The 27,540-nt window shown below is 37.7% G+C and overlaps 1 protein-coding gene across 7 annotated transcripts in view; it reads right to left on the reverse strand.

Moving 5' to 3' along the window:
- mpdz (multiple PDZ domain crumbs cell polarity complex component) overlaps nt 1-27,540 on the reverse strand; it is a 105,498-nt gene that overhangs the window by 50,765 nt on the left and 27,193 nt on the right. For all 7 annotated transcript variants that reach the window (XM_081391782.1, XM_081391780.1, XM_081391777.1 and 4 more), the window contains exons 4-16: nt 25,093-25,203; nt 24,745-24,884; nt 21,715-21,928; nt 19,919-20,047; nt 19,336-19,524; nt 18,796-18,898; nt 15,023-15,111; nt 14,431-14,632; nt 6,305-6,391; nt 6,138-6,220; nt 5,006-5,152; nt 4,030-4,197; nt 2,778-2,951 (exon numbers count right to left, since the gene is read on the reverse strand). In XM_081391782.1, the coding sequence (XP_081247908.1) occupies nt 2,778-2,951; nt 4,030-4,197; nt 5,006-5,152; nt 6,138-6,220; nt 6,305-6,391; nt 14,431-14,632; nt 15,023-15,111; nt 18,796-18,898; nt 19,336-19,524; nt 19,919-20,047; nt 21,715-21,928; nt 24,745-24,884; nt 25,093-25,203 (1,836 nt within the window). The remainder of the gene's footprint in view (nt 1-2,777; nt 2,952-4,029; nt 4,198-5,005; nt 5,153-6,137; nt 6,221-6,304; nt 6,392-14,430; nt 14,633-15,022; nt 15,112-18,795; nt 18,899-19,335; nt 19,525-19,918; nt 20,048-21,714; nt 21,929-24,744; nt 24,885-25,092; nt 25,204-27,540) is intronic.

Below are 27,540 nucleotides of genomic sequence, written 5' to 3' on the forward strand. Positions count from 1 at the left end.
AACTATTTTTCTGCTAAATAGAAGCGTCAAGGAAAAATAAATAATGTAGTCTGAATTTAATATTAATATTTTATATAATACATTTAAATATATTCATATTTACAATAAACAACCCTCGTGAAAAAGAAGTACATTTAAGCATACTTTTAAATAGAGTACTTATTACAGAAATTAAAATGATATATTTAAGAGCGAACTGAATTTAATGTTTTTGGACATGTTAATTGCAATAAAATAAAATAAAATAATATAATTTTAATTTGTATTACATGCAATTAGCAGAGTGTTTTTGACCCACTAAGTGGGCCTTAAAGGCAGGGTAGGTAGGATTTTTCAAAAAAAAAAAACCATTCCAAATTTGTTTAAATTGTCTTTATATACCAATACATAATTAAAAAGTAAGTACTCTGAAAAAGAGAGTATAAAAATCAAGTGTCTGTAGACCTCTCACGACTGTTGTAAACACAGCTAATTATTTCCATTCACTCCACCCCCTCCCTTCTGAGCTCCTTCCAAAGCCACGCCCCCAAAAGACATGAACGCGCGACGCCAAACGCTCAGGCTCAGCTGGAAGACGCATTTATTTACCTGAGACGAGTGCAGAGGAAGGAGCACAGTGCATGCAGTGACATCATGTCAGAATCACATGTAATAAAATAACTTTATCACTATAAATATAAACAAATAAGAAATTTCTTTTAGTACTCACTATCAAGCTAGCATACCGATACTGGTAAAGTTTAAAATATACTTTGTCTGATTCGGTAACAAGCTATATTTATAGGTAACGAGCTATATTTATAAGGCAAAGCTAAAAACAGGTTGCATTGATACACGTTTTTCCATTACCATCAGTTACACTGTGATGAAGGTGAATTTCGTGTAAGATTCATAACATATACGGTGTTTTGCATGTAAGAGTTTCCATGATGAAAACATTGTTGACTCTAATGAGGACTACACTCCGGAGACAAGTACCGCTTCGTCGGTTCGAAGACAGGTCCAGGGTCGAGGGCGAAGCAGAGGAGGTCGTTCAAGAGTGCGGGCAACCAGGGTCCGAGGAAGTAGTTTTTGCCTTGTTTGCCTTCGCTGACTGAATATGCAGGTGCTTTGAATTTTGAATGCTCTTTCTCTGCCATAATTTTACTCTTTGTAGGTTCCGCGCCTCTCTTGCACTCCTCAAATCAAATGGGTGCGCGCGCATATGGGCAGATCTAGCAACAGGGGTGGTAGCCATGGTTGCGAGAGTGAGTGACAGTCGCCCAAACCAATCAATTGTTTCGTCCCGAATGGAAATAATAAGCTGTGTTTATTGCAGATTAAAAGGTCTACAGTCACTCGATTTTTATACTCTCTTTTTCAGAGCACTTACATTTTAATTATGTATTGGTATATAAAGACAGTTTAAACAAATTTGAAAAAAAGTTTTTTATAAAAATCCTACCTACCCTACCTTTAATCTTTAAACATAGTTTCATAATTACTTCTATTGTTTTTAATAATTTAATTAATAAATTCACAACATTAGCACACATGTGGTACAGTTTTGCATGTGTGTGAAAGAGAGCCGCTTGTTTGTGTGAAGTGAGAGTTGGTTGTCTGCTTGTTTGTGTGTAAGGGTTAATCTAGGGCTGTGTACTCAATGCTCACAACACCCTATTTTAGGTATACAAATAGACAAGAAAGACATTTTAAGTTAACATATGCAGATTCATACGCCTTTCTCCTTTGCAGAGAATTGTACAGTAGTTTTCAGGGATTTCCTGACAAAAATTAGGAAATTACCATTACAGATTTTAATTATAATAATTTAATATTATATAAAAAAACCTTAGACCTTTCTTATGATTTATAGTTAAAATCCCCCTGCATGTTTACAGGTCACCCTGCAGTTTTCCAAAAAATAAAGGTTTTCTGTCAAATATAATGATATGTTGTTATTGTTAAGATAATTGTTATTATTAGATTTATTCTTAAATACGGTTTTGTATTTTATTGTACTTTCTCCTTTACTTTTACTCAAAGATGGTAACAGACGTTTTATTCTTGTGCTGCAATACTTTCAACCTCTATAGTACCAGAGCTATGTGCAAAGAAGGTTAACATACAGCCCTGGTTGTGTACTGCCGAATGTACTGACAAGCATTTATGGTAAACTAAAATATACTTTAATATCATTTCTATTGAAACTTGCATGGCATGTATATAAATATATTTGTAGTCACACATTTGTAATGATGCAGTTGCAATTTAGTAAAATAAATTAACCTTAAATGTAATCGTTTAACACACTGCACTGTAAAGCACTTGATAAATTATAATCAAGTGCTTTACATGCGCTTTAGTATGATAGTCAACACATCAAAATAAGTGTACTTATTTAAAGCACAAAAGATAATTAAAATAGATTTAAAATGTACTTTAAAGTAAAATGTTTGATTTGACATTATTACTAAGCACACATTTCAAAAGTGTAGGCCTATTTAAGTGTTGAGAAACAGTCATGAAAGTGTGTTCTCTTTAAATGCAATTAAGTGGCCTTTTATTTCATTAATATTATATTATCTGCAAGTGCATTTTTAAAATATACTTAATATCTGATTCACAAACAGATGCCTTTCATGAGCCAGTTCTTTCAATGGATCAGTAAAAAAGCCTCACAATTCAATATCAAACCCATGAGTTCCTACTTTAGTTTTGACTTGTGAAATTGGAGTTGAGATCCTTCCTTTCTCATGTGATGATCTAAATTTTGGAAGGTCCTCCAACTTTCTCACCTGGTAATCCAGAATGCTGAAGCCCAGCCCACTCTCCCCTTTCTCTAGTTCAATGTCCTGAATCTCCGTCTCCCACATAGCTAAAGGCGTTCCGGTGGGCTCTTCAGTCACATGATCTTTCAGGCTGTCCTCTGATTTGCCAGAGACCAGGAAATCCTCAAATTCATCCTGCACCTACACAAAGTGAACACAACCTTTGTTTCTCATTAAGTCCCTAATAATTGTTCAGAAGCATAAAAGATAATAGTAATCTACCTCATGTAACTGGGTGGATGCAAAAGCCCAGACCTTTTATTGATAGCTAAACTGTGTCATGCATTTGAGCATGAAAGTCTATCCACTGAGAGCGACCTGAGATGTCCAGAGATTATAATGGGTAATCTGATGTAATCCCAACAAAGGAAAGTCTTGCTGAACTACTCCGGCTTGTGGAAGACAATAACTTTATCAATATAAAAGAACAATTATAAAACAGATTTGGGTTAACAGAAGATCAATTCGATTCACAATTCAGTGAATTTTAATTTAATAATTTTGTTTGTGATTTGATTAACAACAATTTTAATAATCAGTATTACATTCATATATATATATATATATATATATATATATATATATATATATATATATATATATATATATATGAAGAGTTCAGATGCAAAAGCCTTTAAGTGCCATCTGAAATTTTCTTTTTCAGAAAAAAAGATGGTGAGCTTTTATATTTAATATAAAAGCTTTAAATATAAAAAGATTTTATATTTAGGTTAAGTGTTTTCACTTAAATGACAATTAATAGGTAATTTGCATTGCCATTTAAGTGAAATTATTGAACTTAAATATACGAGCCTGATAAAAATTATCATTCTAGAAGAAAATTTCAGATGGCACTTAGAGGCTTTTGCACCTGAACTCTTCATATACATATATATATATATATATATATATATATATATATATATATATATATATATACATATTTAGGACAAACTACTAAAAGCCTTTAAGTACCTAAATACTTAATATGGTCCATGTATGACAATATGAAAACAGGTAATTAAAAACATCATTAATAACTGCACTTATGGCTGTTTAATTTAATTCTATTTTAATTTTGTTTTCTTGGTGGAAAGAAAAGACCACAAACACACTGTTTTGCAATAATGTTGAAGTGATTGTGCATTATCCTTTACGCATGTAGTCTTACATATTAAATTTACACAGGATTTGACATTTAATGAAAGATTTAATGTACCTGATCTATTGAATCTGTGGCCACATCCTCTGGCTGTGGTTGGTCAGTTTGGCTGTCAGTCATTATAGGGGCGGGTCTACAGCAGATCATGGTCACAGATACAGGAAGTTCTTTCAGTATGTCAACAACCTCTTTATGATTCTCTCCTCTGAGAGGAATGCCATTCACCTGAACAAACACACACACAATGTATGAATATTCAGAGAATAATGAAGAGACACATGCATTATTATTGGTGTCAATCTGTGTATTTATGCTTTAATAAAAATATTCAACATTTTTGTTATTCATCAAAGAATCCAGAAAAACAATATCACGGTTTCCACAAAAATATCAAGCAGCACAACTATTTTCAACGCTGATAATAAGAAATGTTTCTTGAGCAGCAAATGATTGAAAAGCATGATTTCTGAAGGATCATGTGACACTGAAGACTAGAGTAATGATGCTGAAAATTCAGCTTTGCACCACAGGAATAAATTACATTTTAAAATAAATATATACATTACAATAACAAATATTATTTTAAATTGTAATATTTCATAATATGACTTTTTATTTTTATTGTACTTTTGATCAAGTAAATGCAGCATTGGTCAGCAAAAAGGACTTCTATTAGAAAACATTAAAAACTCTTAAGACTCCAAACTTTTGAACGGTACTGTATGTTTCTGACTAAGGTCTATATTGTGGTTAAGCCCTTATTCCAAAAAATACATTTACATGCCTCGTAGCTATTGGAATATTCCTGTATACAGGATAATACAGTTAATACAGGCATAAGCCTACTGTCTTGTTCGGATTTCTAGAAATGAAAATCTCGGCTTAATTTAGTTTAGCTTATTTGATTAATTAAAGACATATGACACATACGCAATCAAAATTGGGCCAAATTCTAAAAATAATTAGAATTTTTTATGCATATTGGTGGTCAGTTGTTTCTTATGGTGGTGACCTTGTTGTGTGCTGGTTTTACCTCTAGCAGTTCGTCTCCACTACAGAGCTTTCCAGATCGTCCGACAGGTCCTTCAGGAAGTATGGAGCTAAGGAAGTGATGGCCAGCACACGCATCCAGACTGATCCCTAAACCGCTGTTCTCACTAAACTTCTCCACTTGAGCCACCTGCACATACACAGAATGACTGAATCGTTCAAAAAACATTACAAACCTTAAAAAAGCCCTCATTTACTCCAGCATGAGCCACAGGTGTAGTCTACTTTAAAAAATAAAATAAAACCTTCACTCCAAATATACAAACAGATTTTGATGTTAGTGGCAATAAATATCAGATTAAGTGTGTTCGAGAACTTTACATTCAGTTTGAACATTACATTCAGTTTGCAGTTTGTATAATAAGTACTTTTTTTTTTAATTATACTAAAGTGTACTTTTTCACAATGGTAAATACAGGGGCAATAAGAGGCACTCTGAAGTTATATGATCTTGAAATCTTAAATTAAATGTTTTCAAACTATTCTTCATCGATGTAAAGAAAAAAAAAAATCCAGGCATAAAGATCTGACCATGGTCTGAATCAAAACTGGATTGGTTTTAGTATAGTGTGTGATTGTGTGGATTTTTTTTATGTGTGATGGTGATGACATTATTCACTTTTCTGCAAAAACTTTACAACAAGTTAGCTAACGCAACAAGTTAACTGGCAGAAAATTAACTTTGAATAATTAATAAATAATTAGATTTCACAAGTGCCTACTGGTTAAGTACATCTAATATAAATCTAAATCTAAAAATCACATTTCTGATCATTGAACTGCACATGCCATGTGCTCCTGTCACTTCTCATTTACATAATAATAAATAACCTATTCTGTGACAGCAGTATTGGGAACAGCAATTATCTGTTATAAATAAATGACAAACTTTACACATAAATACCAAATTAATTAAAATACCTACTAATTAAATTAGTTAATAACTGTTAACAGTATTAGTTAATAACATAGGGCAACATTATTAACTATGAAAAGGAAATTAAAGAGACACAATAAAAATTTATAAAGGCATTCATTTTATTTCTTTTAAATCATACTCAGTGACAAAAAGTCCTAATAAAAAATAAAAAAACAGGCATAAACAAGTTACTCACAATGACTTCACTGCAGACGCTGAGCTCATTCTGCCACTTCTCCAAAAGTTTGTGTTCCTCCTCCGAGCTCAGCTTAACAGGACCTGAGAGAGACATGACAACATTATCTGCCAGTCTCTGGATGTCAATTCACTGATATCAGTCGCAAAATGGCAAAAGTCTCTCACCGTCACGTCTTTCTGGAGTTCTGACGGGTTGAACCGTGACAGACTGAGGTTTGGCGTTTTCCTCTAGTGTGAGAAACAGTCTCTCATCTACACACACACAAAGACAAAAACACAGTGGCATCAGTGATGTGTGACCCTGTAGGTTTGAACTCGCTTTATATAATAACAGGCTTCTTAGGATTGTGATGAAAGGATGAGTGAGGATTTTTTCTCTAAATATGGTGCAGCGGTTGCGGGGCTTGCACACACAAAGAGGATCAACCAAACTTTCTTTCTCTTTCTTATTGGGTTAAAGTTAGATCTCAGTTCTGGCTTTACATTTCTGTTGTAATATCTTCAAGTATTCTCTCCATATTTATGTATTTTTCAGGAAAAGGAAATTTATCATCATTTTATGACCCCTGGATTTGCACCAACATCCAGAACACAACAAAGCACACTGTAAGGAATATTGTACGTGTTCACATCTACACTATACCTTGCATTTCCAGTGTGATGAATGAATTGGAAGAGATTTTTAAGATCTCTCTTCTGAATCTTCATTTGAGCAGATTGCCAAAGTTATTACACACGTTTCTGAGGAATCTTAGCCCATTCCTCATAAGCAATGGCCTCCAGTTCAGTAATATTCTTGGTTTGCGTGCTGCAACCGCCTTCTTCAAATCCCACCAGAGATTTTCTATGGGGTTCAAATCAGGTGACCAAATCAGGTGACCATGTGAATCTTCCAAGACTAAGCACACATTCATGAGGAATTTGAGGTATGCTTGGGATCATTGTCCTGTTGGAAGGTCCAATGACGCTTCAAGCTTCAGCTTCCTAACTGATGGCATGACGTTTTCTAAAAGGATTTCCTGATACTTCAATGAATCCATCTTGCCTGCCACACACTGCAGGTTTCCATCGGATTTGTTCATTGCAAACAGTTGAAAGTCTGTAAAGTTTGCCAGTAAACCTGATTTGCAATTTGCAATGGGGGTTGAATAATTTCGATTACAACTGTAGCTTTTATAAGCATGCCTTAGAAAATAAATAAATAAATAAATACTGGTGTGCATTTTGAGACAAAACAATGGCACTGACATATTATAACATAACACAGAACATAACAGATGCAGACTTTCTTGCTCTTGCGTCTCATGAGGTGGAGGAAAGGCTACTGGCTGACCAGAACATTTGGAATATAGTTTGGTCTGGGGTGCAGTATAGCTCTGAAATTACCTGGAGCAAAGTCTAAGCAGGAAGAGGCTACTGACAGGGCCTGAAAGTCTCCTACTCTCATAAGCGAAGTCAATGTTGGTAAGAGAGCCACCTTAAGGGTCAGCATTTTCTCAGAGACTGACTCCAATGGCTGAAATGGTGCTTCTGCTAATGCTCCCGGGATCAATGCTAGGTCCCAGGAAGGAACTCGCGACCCGCAGCTACCGTGTGGCACGTGCAAGAACCAAGACACCAGAGGATGTCCTCCAACAGAAGCTCCATCTAAAGGTATGTGGCTAGCTGAAATGGCTGCCACATAGACCTTTAGAGTAGCTGGGGTCAAACTCATTGAAGACATTCTTGAAAAAAATACAGCACTGAACCAACACGGCAGTCGACTGGGTTGAAGTGGCACTGCTCACACCATGATCCATTTTAAGGCATACAGCTTCCTGGTGGAAGGAGCTCAAGAACTCAGAACAGTCTCAACAACCTTGGTTGAGAGACCAGAATATATGACCTTTGTAACGACTGAGACAAGTCAGACACAAGTATTTGTTATAGTTTAACAAATGGAATTTAAAAATCACTCTGGGATCTGTGTCCCCATCCCCCAAACAGGGCAAGAAGGTCTTAGTTACCATGACCACGATCAGATAAGTTGTTTTTATGACTGTTAGCAATGTGAGCAGGGCCCCTGCAACAAGACCTACAGACATTAGAACAGACTTTCCTGCATTCATTTATCGATGAACTGATTAACATGAAATTACCTGCATCCCAGAACATTTTGTGAATGATTTACTGTCTTGTGCTGTGTCTTTTAATACTATTATCTTTTGATACTATTATCTCTTTGATACTATGTATTCTATTATAGAACCAACGGTCAATGTAACTTCACCTATACCATGTTTGGTCTCTATAAATTGGTACTTTGAAGATCGAAATGACTGAGTACAAGATATGCCGATAGCTGCGCAACATATTAGTATTACAAGAATCTTTCTTAGTTTCGTCATCAGAAACCAATCCAGCTGCCATTGCAAATGAGCACGCTTAGAACAAAGATTCATAAATCAACCACAGAGGAATCTTCCCGCTTGAAATTCCACCCTTCTCATTGGTCAAGCAAACCCAGAGAGGTGGGGCCTTTCTCAGGCTTTATTAGAGACAAATCCACGGCCCCAGCAGGCCATGACCACCGCCTGCTATCCTTTCACTCTCCCAAAGGAGTCAGACTGTCTTTTCTTCAATTCAACCAAGAAGAAAACTGTAACCTTACCATCACTCTTGCAACTCTTGGCTTCTCGGTACGTTCAGGATGCCGTGCTGTCCAGCGTGGCCTCAGCAGGCCCCAGGGCAGCAGGCTTCAACTCACAACAGCCATGTGCTCACTCAGGAGAGAGAGGACTCTCAACCACAACAGCATCAAGGACAACCTCAGGAGTTCAACGTCTTCATTCAATGCAGAAGAAGTCCATCACAACTCCCACCATTTGCTCTGCGTGTCCTGCCGGCTCTGCCACAATCTGCACTCTAGCCATGAGAACAGCGTCGAAATAACCATGCAAGTTCATCATATCTTCTCCATCCAGCAGAGAAGAAAACGATTGCAACTTGTACAGTGATATTTGACACTCACGGACCCGTCAACAAACTAAATTTTCAACCACTTCAAGAATTGTGTCCACTGCACAGACCATGCAAGTATCAATTTAATGAGGTGCAATGAAAATGATAAGCTGATGGTTCTTTTCATAGTTAAATAGATCTTTTCCATAGTTCCATTTCCTGTTTCGGGTTCCATATCACTCACCATTTTACCTATGCATGCATGCATGTATGTATGTATGTATGAATGTATGTATGTTTGTTTAGTTATGTTTGTGATTTAGTTAATAAAACTTGTGCACAATATGTATTTGGTTCTGATTCTCTGCTTGCAACAAAGTCCATTTTACGATCTTGATCTTGTTATATGCTCTGAGCGCTGTACATGCTAAGAAATAATTATTTTTCGGTGGTCATGAAAGATATGCTTTTCTTAGAATAAATGGATAATCAAAAGAGTTCTTTGGAACTGATTAAGGCGAGACACTACAGGTGAATAGGGTAAAATGTTAAATGTTATATTTAAACACCCTGCTATTTTGCAAGCTCTCCCACTTGGAAATCATGGAGGGGTCTGAAATTGTCATTGTAGGTGCATGTCCACTGTGAGAGACATAATCGAAAAAAAAATATCTAGAAATCGCAATATATGATTTTTTTAACTATTTATCTGTATGATACAGCTGCAAATAAGTATTTGAACACCTGTCTATCAGCTAGAATTCTGACCCTCAAAGACCTGTTAGTCTGCCTTTAAAATGTCCACCTCCACTCCATTTATTATCCTAAATTAGATGCACCTGTTTGAGGTCGTTAGCTGCATAAAGACACCTGTCCACCCCATACAATCAGTAAGAATCCAACTACTAACATGGCCAAGACCAAAGAGCTGTCCAAAGACACTAGAGACAAAATTGTACACCTCCACACGGCTGGAAAGGGATACGGGGAAATTGCCAAGCAGCTTAGTGAAAAAAGGTCCACTGTTGGAGCAATCATTAGAAAATGAAAGAAGCTAAACATGACTGTCAATCTCCCTCGGACTGGGGCTCCATGCAAGATCTCACCTCGTGGGGTCTCAATGATCCTAAGAAAGGTGAGAAATCAGCCCAGAACTACACGGGAGGAGCTGGTCAATGACCTGAAAAGAGCTGGGACCACCGTTTCCAAGGTTACTGTTGGTAATACACTAAGACGTCATGGTTTGAAATCATGCATGGCACGGAAGGTTCCCCTGCTTAGACCAGCACATGTCAAAGCCTGTCTTAAGTTTGCCAATGACCATTTGGATGATCCAGAGGAGTCATGGGAGAAAGTCATGTGGTCAGATGAGACCAAAATAGAACTTTTTGGTCATAATTCCACTAAACGTGTTTGGAGGAAGAAGAATGATGAGTACTATCCCAAGAACACCATCCCTACTGTGAAGCATGGGGGTGGTAGCATCATGCTTTGGGGGTGTTTTTCTGCACATGGGATAGGGCGACTGCACTGTATTAAGGAGAGGATGACCGGGGCCATGTATTGCGAGATTTTGGGGAACAACCTCCTTCCTCAGTTAGAGCATTGAAGATGGGTCGAGGCTGGGTCTTCCAACATGACAATGACCCGAAGCACACAGCCAGGATAATAAGGAGTGGCTCTGTAAGAAGCATATCAAGGTTCTGGCGTGGCCTAGCCAGTCTCCAGACCTAAACCCAATAGAGAATCTTTGGAGGGAGCTCAAACTCCATGTTTCTCAGCGACAGCCCAGAAACCTGACTGATCTAGAGAAGATCTGTGTGGAGGAGTGGGCCAAAATCCGTCCTGCAGTGTGTGCAAACCTGGTGAAAAACTACAGGAAACGTTTGACCTCTGTAATTGCAAACAAAGGCTACTGTACCAAATATTAACATTGATTTTCTCAGGTGTTCAAATACTTATTTGCAGCTGTATCATACAAATAAATAATTAAAAAATCATACATTGTGATTTCTGTTTTTTTTTTTTTTAGATTATGTCTCTCACAGTGGACATGCACCTACGATGACAATTTCAGACCCCTCCATGATTTCTAAGTAGGAGAACTTGCAAAATAGCAGGGTGTTCAAATACTTATTTTCCTCACTGTATATAAAAAAAATGTATTACAAGTTTTAGAAATTTGTATATTTAATTATGCAAATTAGGCATTATCTCATTAAATAGGAATGATTTATTAACAAATCCCTCTGAAAATATCTTCAGAATACTGCTAAGAGTATAACTGGAAAGTTTGGTGTACACAGGTGCTACATAGGCTGAGATGTTTGTACTGAAGAATGACAAAAAAACGCAAAAAAATCATTTTGAGAAAACGGCAGTTAAAGATTTAAATAGCTCTAAATGAGAAATCATTGTTAACTTTAAATCCCCCTTTGGACATTCACGATTGGTTACTGATAGAAAGGAAATGTCCATATTTGGGTTACATAGCGTTGTGCAGGAGACTCAGAGCTTTACAATGATCCCGGTCATGACAGACTTCAGTAAACAGACGGAGCTCGGCGTGTCGCGTTTGAATGCAAACTTCCTGGTAAATTCGGGAGAAACTTACTGCCGCAAGTAAACAAATGTAATAAAATAAACATCTTAATGTATATTTTCAACGTTTTCTTTATAGCAGCTTGAAAGAACACATATTGAAGGAGTAAACTAGCCCAAAATCTCAAAACTGACCACTGCATAAAAAATTGATGTTTTTGCCTGCCGTGTCTCGCCTTAATTGATTGTAATATTAATTTTAGCTACCTCAAGTTAATCCAATTAACTGAGCCAAATATTAATAATTAATCATAATTGATAATTATGAGTTATTATAACTTGTTACAGCTTGTACCTCAGGGTAGACCCAAAGTTTCCAGATCTCCTGCTTTAGGGTGGGAGATTGTCCCTTGCACTTGAGAAGGAAGATCTCTCAGAACCGGAATCTCCTGTGTAATGTCATCTAGAGAAATCAGGTTCGAGAACCATACTCGGGCTTGCCAGAACGGAGCAACTAGGAGAAGGTGGAATCGGTCCTGGAAATCCTCTTGCTAGAACCACGGGGAGCAGAGATATCCAAGGAAAGGCATCTAGCCACAGAGGAGCTTGAGGAGTTAGGGCGAACCAGAGGGGACCTCGGGTCGTCTACTCTGAGGCGAACAAGTTCACTTCCACTTGGCCGTACTTCAGCCACATGGACTCAACTACTTGTGAATGGAGTCGCCATTCACCGGGCCTCAGCCCCTGCCTTAACAGGATGTCTGCCCCCAAGTTTATATTCCCCGTAATGTAAACTGCTTTCAACGACTTTGTGGCAAGCAGGACGGGGCAGAGAGCCGTGAGAGAACGGCGCGAGGCCGGTGCCGTGATTGATAATGAGCGTTACCTGAGCGCCGCACTGGCCTTGTATCTCTCACAGAGGAGCTATGGAAGCATAAAAGGAGGAGCGACGGCAGTGAAGGACGAGAGAGGACCAGGCCTGCACATTTATGTTATGTTTATGTGTGTGCTGCAGTCATCCGTGAGCGGCTGCCGCTTTTACTTTCATTTTGTGTTTGTTTTATTTTATGATTATTAAAGTATGTGAAACGTCTGCCAGTTCCTGCCTCCTTTCCATAACAACTAACCACATTACATTATTGCTGAAACCTGGGAGGAAGGAGGAACACACTGTCATGGAGCCCTCACCACTGAGGGGAATCCGCGTAACAAAATCTTTGGCTCTCCTTAGTCCTTTAACTGCCTCAGGGGCTAATCCCTCACCAAAGTCTAAATATTTGCCTGGTAGGCCTGACCTGCTGCTTCATAAGCCTTACCCAAAAGGGCAGATGTTACCCTACAAGGCTTGGTGGGTGAGGTTGGTTTTCTCCACATCAATGCAATAAAGGGGGAGAGACAGCCGCTAAACGTCTCTTCTAACCTCAGCATCGCCCGTACCCGTGCTCGTGCATACCGGCCACCATAGAGTATGTTGAGGTGGCCTAAGCATGTACACAAGCCGAATACGGTTTCTACCAAGACCTCGACACCTTGGTGGAAAGAACAGGAGATGGAGGTGGGAAGGTAGCTCTCGGCCAGATGTTGAATATCGATTTTTTTAGATGGAGAGACTTTCTTTTTATCGGGCCACTCCAGACTCAAATTGGCCACAGCACGAGTAACACCCTCAAGCAGATCCTCGAACACAACACTTGAATGAGAGGACTGCTCAGCCGAAGCATCCATCATCTATCTGGAGCTTCAAGAGCTTGTGATCCGCTGTCAGGATGCACTAAAAATGTCAGAAACTCTCAGTAGCGGCGTTCAGTTCAAACTGGAGTCGGACAATATAATAGAACAGGTATAGTTTAGTTTAATTACGGTAAACTTATGTTGTCATCTTCCTTTTATCCACTACAAGTCTGCTGTAGCGGACCCGGTCCGAATGATGGCAAAAACTTTACCACACATCACACAAAACATGAAGCGATCGTTGTCACTCCAGAAAATCACCGCAAGAGCTGAATAAACAGTACAAGAAGTGCGCATTAAAGTCTCATCCATAAACTCTCTCTCTCCCTTGCATTATCATCAACATACACAGTGAATTACACAGAAACACTTGTTACAACTAACAGTAAACAAATATTTACAGACCTTACGTTTTTTCGGGGGTGCTTAATAAACTGGTAAACTTTATATCCGTAATACAACTCCTATGAACTGTAATAAAGTGTGCGCTCTTCTTTTAATTACTGCCATGACCAGTAGCCTATCGCTCCAGAGACTGTAAGCTGGATCACAAACTGATCCAACAACAGTACGTAATGTTTTTTGGCACAGACATTGTATATCCCCAGCTGCTACAGCGAGTAAACAGAAATAGCGGAGGGCTGCGGCTCACTCAGGGCGGGATCTATAGTAATAGGGCAGATTGTCACCGATCATGGGCAGGGCTTCCCTACTCTTACGTAGTAGGGGGAAATCTGAAACCACGAGTTTGGAGAGATTGTTAATTATTTATGGGGATTATTAAAAAAACTGCTTGTTTACACACACTGTAGACACACATCAGTGTTCAAACACCTTACAAAAATGAATTTTGCATAATAGGTCCCCTTTAAAGCACACAGCTCATACAGACTATATATTAATTTAATTAAATTGCAGCCTTTTGCACTAAGCCATATCGTGGTGTAGATTTTATTTCATTTTAATTGTGCAACCTTAATATTAGCTACTTAAAAATGTCCTTGTGGAGTGTTTAAACAGATGTGAACGACCGATGTAAGCAGCTTAATTCAAACACTCAGTTTTTGGGCATGTGGTACCGTGCTTGGTATTTGTTCGCTCCATTGTTGAGTTTCTTGATGCGCTGGGAGTAGTCTCCACAGTGACAGGTATGATTGATGGGCATGCGTCCTCTGGTTTAAAGCCGCGTCGGACGAGTTTCAGGTTTACTGTCTGACCAGTGTGTCTCAGAATCTCCACAGCCTGCTGGTTGGTGTAATCCTGGATATTCACACCATCTACCTGCACACACACACGCACACAAGATTAGACTTTAATACATTTCAATCTCATGTTGAGATAATTTACGACCCTTGACAGTCCAAGTCACACAGATCAATATATATGGGAGGGATTTTCATTAACAAACTGATGGGAATTAATTCATTTTCAATAAATGAGAAAAGTTTAACTTTATGCAAATGATTAATGACTAGAATAAAATATCTCAAACCGCTATTTCGAACACCCCAATGCATATACACCCAAGCACACATACACACACACAATAACACACAGAAGCACTTTCACCTGTAAGCATTAAAACCTTTTGACGCTGATAAGCGCTCCAACACAAAACATGTGTATACAAGAGTTTTATATGACACATTCTGTTGGAAATAAATAACTCACAGCTATGATCTGATCTCCAACATGAATTCGCCCATCTTGCTCCACCGCGCTGTCCCTTGAAATGCTCTTCACGAATATCCCAGAGGGCTCTGCAACAGGAAATTACAGTCAGCAAAGGTTAAACGCTGCCTAAAATGAAGCACGCTAGAATGAGAATACGCATTTGAGCTGAAATTTGCCCAGAGTAAGAAAGAGAAACAGTAAATATCAAGCCTGTCACTGTCAGGGACAGAAACGTTAGAATACTTGAAATCAGGAGTCAGGACTGATATTTTCTGCACATGCAGGCTTTACATAAAATCTCTTTTTAATAGAGTGGGAAACACAAAATATCACATGTAACTTACACTGAAAGTTAAACCTGAATAAAACCCATTGTGAAAAAGAAGAGTGCATAATTGTTTTGAATGTGCACTGGTAGCAGTGGCGAGAGGTGACTTCACTGGGTATGCTGAGTGCCTTTGAAATGAGACGCATGCAGTGTTTTTGAACAAATCTCTTGAATGAATTATTCAATGACAAAACATTCACTTGTCACCACCTACAGTTGTAACAATGCAATCAAAACAATCTTTATTTGAAGAGTCAAGTTTCTTTCGAAAGGTGCTTTATTGTTTTTTTATTCACTGCTGCCGTAGTATTTAGATCTGACCTATAAACTTGTATAATTTTCTGTGATAATTTGAATGTTTGTAATACAAAAATAACGACACTGTGTGGATGAAAAGACTGCTTGTGAAGTTGTTTCATACCTATACATGACAATGCTCTCTCTCTCAGTCAGCGGCAGCGCCAAAGCAGATCTGAATGTTTGCTGTGATCGTACTTGTCAAAGAAAGTTTTAATAGACAGCCGAATCGCTGATATTTAGGAATACGATTGTGTCAGTGTTTGAATCGAGATTGCAATCTTTTATTGAATAATTGTGCAGCTCTAACTTATAGTATAATATAACAAATAGTAAAATACTAATTAAAATAAATATGTGACCCTGGATCACAAATGGTCACATGTTGCATGGGTTTATTTGTTACCCTGGAAATCCAGAGTTATCGCGAGAGCACAAGTTGAATCTGCTCAGCGAGTTACTCTGGCGTTGAGTAATGATGCCCATTAAATATGCCCTTGTATCCGAGCTGCACCAATCACATCGGGTTATCTGATATAGGCGGGCCAGAGGCGAGCTAAACAGATGACGACAGCGCTGTGACGTCGAAGTAATTAGCAAACATTGCAAGATGGCTATGGATGAACACCAGTTGTTTGAAACGGCTTTGGCTGCTACAATGAACGAGTTAGACTTGGCTTTTTATCTAAAAGAGGAACAGAAGACAGCGCTCGCATCGTTCCTTTGCAAGAAGGGCGTTTTTGCTGTTTTGCCGAACGGATACGGTAAGAGTCTAATCTACCAGTTAGCGATAACATGTTGTGATTGGTCGTAGTGTTATCCAATTGTGTGCAGTGAGATTTTCAAATGCATGCTTGGTGCCGCCCCTCGAGCTGGCCGATTTTCATTAGTTGATGTTAGACCATTAATCTTTCAGATTTAGGTCTGGATTTCCAGGCTATCTATTAGTGGCAATAGCACAAATAGACCCATACAATACATTGTATGGGTCAAAATTATTGATTTTTATTTTATGCGAAAAATCATTAGGATATTAAGTAAAGATCATGTTCCATGAAGATATTTAGTAAATTTCCTACTATAAATATATAAAACATTTCAGCTTTCAAGTGATATATATATCTCAATTTAAAATAAAATTACCCATGTGATTGGTTTTGTGGTCCAGGGTCACATAATGTATAAGTATAATACATAAAAAAGTAAAAGTATTCTTAAATAATAAGATGAGATTTAAAGGGGACATGTCATTAAAATCGGTGTTTAAGTGCTATAAACGGGTCCCCAGTGCATCTACCAACCCAGAAAATGTGAAAAATTATAACCTGGTAACTTTGTTTTGGTAAGCCTTTCTCTGCAAGCATGTCAAAAAATAAGCCAATCAGATTTCACTCCCCTTCTGAAGTAGGAAGGGGATCTAATTATAATATTACCATCCCTTGATCTGCACGTTTCCACCCACGGCGCCACCATTTGGTTTTCGCAACTACAAGTACGTTATTACTACTCATACGTGTAACCAGAAAAAAATTCTCATAATGCCTTGGCGATATATCAGTCGACCACTAATAGAAATTACATTAAAGTAAATTTTTATTTACCATAAATGTTTGTCAGAACATTCATTCGATTGATATATAACATGCAATTAAGCGCCCGAGAACATTACATTCAGTTTACAGTAGAGTTGTCGAGAAGTACCGACTTTGGTACCAACTTTGGTACCGACTTTGGTTTTCTGAAACACCTCTGATTGACCATTGTGTTGACACGCTCAATATACGTCTCTGGTTGGCCATTGTGTGGACGCGCTCAACATACAGTATATGTCTGTGATTGGCTACAATGATCAACAATAACATCTTTGACGTTCTTCACCGAGCGCTTACATAGATATACACAGGAGACCACTGCGTTGCTTACACAGATACAACTCCCGGTGTGTATCTGTGCAAGCGCTCGATGAAGAGTGTCAAAGATGTCATTGTTGATCATTGTAGCCAATCACAGACATATAAGTTGAGCGCGTCAACACAATGGCCAATCAGAGACATATTGTATATGTTGAGCGCGTAAACACAATGGCCAATCAGAGGTGTTTAAGAAAGTACTTTTGACAACTCTAGTTTACACTTAAGTATGTTCTTTTAAAGTTGATTAATTCTGTACTAAGTATTCATTTGCTAAATAAACTGTAAGCTAAAACAGTGGTTCCCAAACTGAGGGGTGCCATATAAAAATATAAATAAATGATGCATGATTCTGCACTAAGCATGGACAAGTATGTGAAAGGATTGTCAGTGCCAGGTAAAAGTAAAGCAGAAGATGAATCTACCTCAAACGTTACAACTACCAAAACAATGTGTCCACACCAGACGCAAGCAGCGCGATGCGACAAAAGCTAATATAACCCATTATAATCAGTGATGCTGTCTACACCTGATGCGGCGTGACATGACAAATCCCCAACAGTAAACTGATGCCCCTTTCTGTTTCTGATGCACTCCAGTGCTGACACAAAGGACAAATGGATTTGCAACGTTCGCTTTGTCGCATCCAGCGTAGATAGCCTCAAGACAAGAAAATATGATGAGGCATATCTCACCCACGGATTCACCAGTACAATCGTGGATAATGAAGAGAGGTCACAGTGTGTTGCATGCCTCAAAATATTAGCTTCTGACAGTATGAAGCTGAACTAACGCCACTTAGAGAATTCACATCACGAACACAAAGAGAAGCCTGTTGATGTTGAGAAGTAGTACTGTATTAATTAAAATGTTTCAAGTAAATCCTATAGGATTTTGCAAGCAAGGCCATGTTTGAGAGTCATTAAGTGCGTGCATGAAAATATTTTTTTCTACAAAAGGGGGGGGGGGGGGGGGGGGCTGGCAGAAAAAAGTTTGGGAACCACTGAGCTAAAGAGTACTTATTTTACACAAGGGACTGTCACATCTATATACAGCAAATCATAACACCAAATGAATATTTAACAAGCCACATTCAAGGTCTCATTCAAGTTTAAGACTTAGGATCTGGCCAAGAGCAATACTTAGTGCCTACTAAATACAATATTCATCAGTTTGTTCAGTATGTACTTCAGTTCTGTTTGGTAATATAATTTGGTGTATGATTTAAAGTTCACCTGAGGTTTTGTCCCCAACATATCCAGCAATGGTGATGCCCAATCCCTGAGCATTCTTCGTTAAGCTAACATCAAAAGCGCCCTGTTCCTCTTCCTCAAAACCCTAAAAGCAGAAAACATTGCAGTGAGAACAGAATGAAAAAGAAACCTCTTAATTTAAATTCTATACATTTTATTACCAATTACAACAATTTTCTCAAGAAAACATTTTTGTTTGAACTATTTTGTATTATTAGATAAAGAAAAAAATAAGAAACACATGCAATATGTCTTAAATTCATCCAAGACCAAAGTATCAGAGTTGTACTATCCACACTGATATTCTCTTATGTTCTCACTGTACAGAATGTCAGTTGTTCTCTTTGTTTCAATTTCTTCTAATGACATAAGTGAGCACTTCTGAGTAAGTCTTGTGAGTCATGAAAGAGCAACCACTGAGCAATAACATATACCTCTAGGTGAGTCAGTTACCACACTTAAACAAACAGTTCAGTGTTTTACATGTTGATCAGACTGATCTGTATATGAACGGCGCTGTACCTGTTGCTCAGTGACAATTGGCAAGGAGACAGGAGCGGGCGGAGCATCGTCTGCTGTCCCACGACTGATGAGGAGTCGAACTCGGTTGCCACATTGTTTCAAAACTTGAGCAACTTGCTCACTGCTTAGACCAAACAAATCTGTATCACCGATTCGCAAAACGTGATCCCCACTTCGTAAGCGACCATCCTAGAAGCAATGAGAAAGACAGTGAACTTGTTTATTTTTCCTTTATTAACCTTCACTGTTTTCGTACTTGGGTTAAATTAACAAGACTCCTCACAGGGTTATTAGACAATTATTTAATTTATGTCATAATGTTGACTTAAGTCTTGTTTTTTACATGTCTTTCCTTAAAAAGTCTTCATGTCATGTCTTTCCTTGCTTGAAAAGAAAGCAAAAAGTTTAAGGTTGAGGAGAGGATAAAAGGTTAGAGAAAGAGACATATTAAGAGGAACAGACAGACAAAAACACCCCAGGTTGTAATAATACATAAAAAAGTCAACATGAACTGAAAAAGTCACCCAGGAGCAGAGAAAAACAAAACAAAACATGGATGATCTGATTTCCACTGAGTGTTTACCTGTTCAGCGATGCCTCCAGGTAGGATGGTTTTGACGATAACACCTGTGGTTTTACCGCCAACAATCCCAAAGCCCAAACCAGTTCCATCGTTCACCAGCTCAATTGTCTCCACGTGAGTCCAATGGGTCTAAAAACACAAAAAGAGATAAATGAACACGCAAGATGGTCAAAGACAAATAATGTTGCCCATCTTGATGATAAACAAATCACGCATGTGGCAAGTTCATAATTTTTGTATTCATACCAGTTTCATTTGTTTCCAAAAAATGTGAGATAAGAATGTAACAGCGATTCTATCATTGACACATGATGACCACAAGAGTGCCACAAAAAATGTGAATGTTACTGCCTCACGTAACGGGGATTAAAATACAATACCAACAAAAAATATGTGATGCAGCCACCCCTATAAGAGAACGCCCCCGTTTCCCCTCTTTGGAAAACTTCTCATGAATAATGCTAGTTGTTCAAGTGAACATTAACTGCTAGTCATTTGACATTGTTACTGCTGTATTTGTTCTAATTCATGATTCCTGATTGACTAAATCAGTGGATCACCAATATCAATAGTGTCCTGGAGGCAACTCACCCACATCAAGGCAGATGACCACATTGCAGCAGCAAATACGTCTGTGACAGAGACTCCTTTAGGAGTGGCTTGTGACACAGTTACACTCCTGATGGAATGACACACCAGTGGACATGATTGTGGACTATCAAGTATCACATAGGCACCAGAGATCACCTCTGTCACTCAATGTGACAGCCGTTGTTTTGCAAGTAGTGATCCCCGTGCTCCACACTAGTTGATGGTGCTATTTAATGTATTCTGAATTGCAAAATTTACACCATAGACCCTGCCCCAATAGTCAATTTGCAAAGTGTATTGTCAATTTCTTATAAAAAATTTCAGAATGAGTGGAATCGATAGTAAAACATATTTGTGCTACCGCCTGGAAAACAGGTGGCATTAAGACATTAAAGTTTTTGTCTACTGAAATGTTTTTTTGGAAAGACATGCTTTTATCCAAAGACAGATCCTTTTATCTAAAGTGACTTACAAAAGAGGAATACAAGTGATTCATCTTAAGAAGGCAAAAACACTGTGCTGGGTGAGCCACCACAAATCTCAAGATTTAGAAAATGTTTATATACCAACTATTTCTGTTTTTTAACTATTAACAAATTTGAGTGCTTTGTCCAGTTCACAGATGTTGATAGCTTGAAGCTCAAACACACTACACAATCTGCAATCCCAAAAGGAAAGCAGTAGGGGGTCGCATCCTTTTAAAAAAAGGGACTGTCACATCTCAATTATGTATGTCTCCCTCCCCACTATGCGCAGCAGGAATATTCACATGTTAAGCAGTCGCTTGGCAGTTGGAACTTGGAAGACATGAAATAGAACTTTAATATCACTTTCAACAATTTTTTTGTCATTCTAGTGATATAACCTTCCAAAAAAAGTAGAATATTTCCCTTGAATAGAATAATAAACTGCAATCAATTTCCTATTATAAATTATGATGCAGCTTAGTTTTTTGGTCCATTGGATCGGATTGCTTTCTCACCACAAGCAAACCACTCCAGAGTTCATTTTCAATCTGGCCGAGACCACCTTGTTCAGGCAATCTTGGACCGATTTTTTAGGCACAGATTCGAGCTTCATATGTGTTCATATATTGCTAAATGAACCAAGCTAAAGGGAAAAATGCATCAGGTTCTGAAACTAACACTCCTAAGAAACCAGGAGTGAGGTTTATTTATGTATGTGTGTGTGTGTGTTAGTCTCACCGCACTGGAGTGTGCTGAAAGTGTGCTAGCAGCACTGGGGGTCCTGGACACGACTGGGCTGGAAAGCTGTGGTACGGGCCCACGGGCAACAGTGAGGTTCACACAGTCTGATGCTCGCTGAAGTAGCACGATGGCCTGCTGATGACTGATGCTCTGATCCAATGGCTGACAATTGATTGCCAATATCTGATCTCCCTCCTTCAGTTTTCCATCGCTAGGGTAAAGTAGAGAACATACGCTTAACAACCAAAGCTCACCATCACTACAGAGCAAAGAATGTGAAAGTTTCAAGCTTAAATAAGTACATAACACTAACACTAGTGTAAAAGTAAAGAAATTCGATCACTTTGTAACATCAAACCTCACTGGTTTTTGCATGTCATGTGACATCAAGTCTTGGAATAAACCACCGAAGCTGTATGGATTCATTTTACACTACTTGTCTCCTTTTTGGAGCTTTTTGGATCTTTTGTAACACATTGACTGTTACTGTATAACTGTATTCTTTAAAAATCTTTTGTGCTCTTCAAAAAGAAAATGAGTTTAGAACAACATAAGGGGACAGGATACATGACAGGATTTTGGGGGGTACTATACCTTTAAATCCAACATTCCTAGTCAACTAATCCCTTGTGAAAAAGAAGCATGCTTAATTGTACTGAATGTGTGCTTGTACGGAGCAAGGGTATTTCATGGACATATTTCATATACTTTAGTGTTCCAAACATGAACCAGCAGTGTATGCGCACATATTTCATCATGTCTTCTTCAAATGAAATACATATGTGCAAATAAAGACACTGATACAGATGTATTCGGATAGAAGATAATGATGCAGACCAAAAATTCAAAGAAGAATGGGCAAAAAAGTAACTATGCCTTCATTCCATCCGTGTTAAACTGATGTGCTTCAATTGTTCAGAGATTGTTGTGCTCGTAAACGTAAAATATTATTATAGACCATCTTCCTAATTTTTCATATAGACCAATAGCTCTGCAAAGTTATAATGCTGATTTGTTGATATTTCTAATAATAATTTATCAGAATGCATTTGGTTTGTCCATGATAGTTGTTAGTCCTCTCTAATGATAATATTATTATGAGTTTGTTGTCATGGGGTTATATATATATTTTTTAAAACATCAAGTTGCCCAATTTGTTAGCGATCACATTGTTATCTAGATAGCGCAGCTGATTGGTTGCTGTGGCATCAAAAGCCAGTGAGCTTGCTGCTCAACCTTCAAATACTTGGCATTGTTTGCTGTTAGCAGTCTGCAGAGCACTTTCAGAAACTCTCCACTTTCCCCAGCTCCACCTGTATAGATCTGCTACGGGGGTTATTTCATGTATGTTATATGTGCAGCAGCAGCATGTCTTACTTGCTCTACAGCAGCAACAATCTTTTCTGACAAGACCAAATTTACATTTACATTTATTCATTTAGCAGACGCTTTTATCCAAAGCGACTTACAAATGAGAGCAATAGAAGCAGTTAAACTAACAGTAGGATGACAATATGCAAGTGCTATGACCCTTCTCAGTTTAATCTAACGCAGTGCATGTAATTTATTTATTTTTATATATATATATACATATATATATATAAAAAATAGATGCAATGCAAATGCATTAACATTGCCATGCCAATCTCTCACACAGTAGTCAAGACAAAAATAGTCTTTTGCTGTGCTTTAAAGAAGAATGATTTAGCTGGCCACAGTAGTGTGTGTTATACAGTGGTACGGTGTTACACAGTGTTCGGCCATTCACTGATTAAATCACTTCCCCCCCAAGGCATCGCCCCCACAGTCATTTAGCTTTTTTACAGAAATAAAAACCATGTCGTTATGTAGACAATGAATGCTACAATTATAAACTGAGAGGGTCTGCTCTGCTCCATACAACACAAGCTGCAGTGTCCCAGCCCAGTGCAGCATAAGTCCGATTTCAATTATCATGTGACGAGAGTAAGGAGGGATGACTGACAAGACGATGGTGGAGGATTTGGTGTCAAAGCATAAAAGTAAGCACAACAGATCCTGAGCATCACTGACAATTTCACTAAAACTTTACAATACGGTTACTTTAGTTAACTTTAGTTAATTACATTAGTTAACATGAACTAAGAATGAACAATACTTCTACAGCATTTAAAAATCTTATTTAAATGTAAATGTCAACATTTACTAATACATTGTTAAAATCAAAAGTTGTATTTGTTAACAATGCACTAGTTATTGCACTGTGAACTAACATGAACAAATAATGAGCAGTTGTATTTGTATTAATTAATGTTAACAAAGATTAATAAACACTGTAACAAATATATTGCAAACTTTTTAGATAATGTTAGTTAATATAGTAACTAATGTTAACAAATGAGACCTTATTGTAAAGTATTACTGCAATTTCAATTCCCCACATATTGATAGTGGCTCCCTGACACCCGCAAATTATATACAATATAACAGTACACTTATTTTGATGTGTTGACTAACATTCTAAAGCACAAGTAAAATTAACATGCAGAAATGTCTCTGAAAACATTACATTCAGTTCATTCTCAAGTATATTATTTTATAGTATATTATTTCCATAATAACTACTCTTTTTAAAAGTGTGCTAAAGTGTTGTTCTTTTTTCACAAGGGGTTGACAATAAATGACAATGTGAATGGTGACCTAATCACTGACCTAAGAATAATTATCTAACACTGTTTTGTAGAATTAAGTGTTTTCTATCTGACACATATTGAGCAGGCAGAAATTTCTTCTCACAAAGACACACCAATTTGCTAAAAAGCACTAACATGTCAGCAAACTTGCTTTTGCAGTGACTTTTGGCTGGAAAATGCTGACATGATATGAACTGGTGACACATTTGTGATTAGGAGGGAAGAAATGAAAATTGCAGCAGATCTTCAAAATAGGAGTGATCTTTATTTTTAAAATGTGAACGAACAAGAACTGTTGCATGCACATATCACTGATCATCTGACAGCATGTGTGAGTGTGTGTGCATATTCTGACCTGTATGCCACACTTCCAGCCTGAATCTCCTGAATGAAGATGCCGAGTTCTCCGCGGTTCTCACTACACAATCCAACAACACTGAAGCCCAAACCGCCTGATACCGGCTTCTGTAGGTCGATGTTAGTCACGTACCGACCCTACACACACAACATCACATCCATATAATCACACTGTTTGTATGCTCTCAGAAAGTAAATGTGTGGTCTCTTATTGTTTTATTTACTGAGGACACAACTTCAAAAGAAAAAATATATATATTTGGCTCGCATATCTTATATCTCTTATTTCAATGCGATATGAGAGTTTGAAATGCTCTATAGAAATAAAAAACAATATATGTGTTACCTGAGCCATGGAACGGATGATGTGTTTGTACTCTTCAGATGAAGGCTGTCCATTGAGCTGCGCTGAGAAACCTTCATGGCTGCTCTTGAGATCGGAGTTAATATATGGAGTCTATGAGAAAAAGATTAACAGAAAAACAGTGGAAGTGTAAATTACTCCTCATTTGTGTGTTCCAAGTATTTAGCTTTACTTCTTTCACCAAGCATCTAAAAATATAAATAGCTCTGAAAGAGCATGGAAAACTCATTTGTTTTGATAATTTCTGGTGATAATTTGTCCTCCCAGCCATCTGTGCACACATGTTTTTCATTACATTCAGGAGCTGCTTAATTAACTTTTTATTTCCCTCCCCGACTCGAGCGCACATTCCTGATGAAGTACAAACCATTTCATATCAATTACCCAGACAAAACGTGTCCCAAAAAAGCATCTCTCTGTGAGAAAAATAGCATGCACCTCACATCGCAATGTGTGAAGTCATTTCCTTAAAACATTTGTTGTTTGTTTGAAATTAATTGCTTAATAAACCATTGTCTTTCCAGCTTGGTTTCACAGATCTGCACTCTAGTGATTTACAACTCTGTCCTTGCTGTTATATCTGTGTCTGTGTGTCTTTACCGCATCGCAAGTTACCGATTTCTAAAAGAAATTGTTCTGAAATTGTTTTTGTCATACAATGAAAGTCAATCCCTTGTGAAAAAGAAGTATATTTTAGCATACTTCTAATAATTGTACATATAGATAAAGATTATAATAAAAGAATATGCTTAAGTGTGAACTGAGTGTAATTGCTTGTTAATTGCAATTAAATTAAAACGTATTTTAGTTTAAATTGTACATCAAATGCAATTAGCTGAATTTTAGAGATTGACAGTTAGCCTACAGTTTGGATTGGTGGTATGGTTCTGTTCTGGGCAAGAACTCCCTTTCCATCCATGCAGCCTAGCATGGATAAGAGAAAGGATAGCTGTGATGACCCCCTTAGGGTAAACAGAACAGAACCAACATAAATGTATTACAGATTTCATTCATTTTCAATAATTTAATGTACAACATAATTCAAGAAAAATGAGTCTGACTTCGAAGAGGAATATCAGAAGGCCAAGTCCTGAGTGTACGAGAGGAGAAGCTAGGGGTTGCTCCTGAGCAACGTGATAAAGCTGCTGATAATACTGAATGGGCTTTAATATAGGATGCTGTGCTAGGCATCGTATTCCTATACAGACGTGGATCAGCTGAGGATCATCTGATGCGAGCTTGACTGACATGACCTGCCAGAACTAACGCAACGCTTGATATATTTATATGTATTATTCTTAATTACTTGAAATATGGTTAAAGTGTTCTGCTGAATGTACTGACAAGCATTTATTGTCAAATAAAATATAATTTAATAAAATTTTTATTGAACATATTAACTTTAAATGAAATATAGAATAGAACACACTACATTTTAAATTATAATAAAGTACTTTACATGTGCTTTAGTGTGAGAACATCAAAATAAGTGTACTTTCTTAAAGGGTTAGTTCACCCAAAAATAAAAATGATATCATTAATGACTCACCCTCATGTTGTTCCAAGCCCGTAAGACCTCCGCTCATCTTCGGAACACAGTTTAAGATATTTTAGATTTAGTCCGAGAGCTTTCTGTTCCTCCATTGAAAATGTATGTACGGTATACTGTCCATGTCCAGAAAGCTAATAAAGACATCATCAAAATAGTCCATGTGACATCAGTGGGTTAGTTAGAATTTTTTGAAGCATCGAAAATACATTTTGGTCCAAAAATAACAAAAACTACGACTTTATTCAGCATTGTATTCTCTTCCGGGTCTGTTGTCAATCCGTGTTCACGACTCCGCAGTGACGCTGCTGACGTGTTATCCGGTGCGCCCGAGCTTCGTTTACAGTCTGAGGGAGACGCACACTGTATTCAAGCTATTCTACATTGTCATCGTCGTCTACTGACATTGTGCAATGAGCATTTTTCTTCTGACTTGGTGTCCTGTCAGAAGTTACAGATAACACGTCAGCAGCGTCTTACATCAGCAGCGTCACTGCAGAGTCGTGAACGCGGATTTACAACAGACCTGGAAGAGAATACAATGCTGAATAAAGTCGTCGTATTTGTTATTTTTGGACCAAAATGTATTTTCGATGCTTCAAAAATTTTTAACTAACCCACTGATGTCACATGGACTACTTTGATGATGTCTTTATTACCTTTCTGGACATGGACAGTATACCGTACATACATTTTCAATGGAGGGACAGAAAGCTCTCGGACTAAATCTAAAATATCTTAAGCTGTGTTCCGAAGATGAACGGAGGTCTTACGGGCTTGGAACGACATGAGGGTGAGTCAATGACATAATTTTCATTTTTGGGTGAACTAACCCTTTAAAGCAAGCTAGATTATTAAAACATGATTTAAAATGTACTTTA

This window comes from Scardinius erythrophthalmus (genome assembly GCF_964197995.2).
Source record: "Scardinius erythrophthalmus genome assembly, chromosome: 2".
Lineage (NCBI taxonomy): Eukaryota > Metazoa > Chordata > Actinopteri > Cypriniformes > Leuciscidae > Scardinius > Scardinius erythrophthalmus.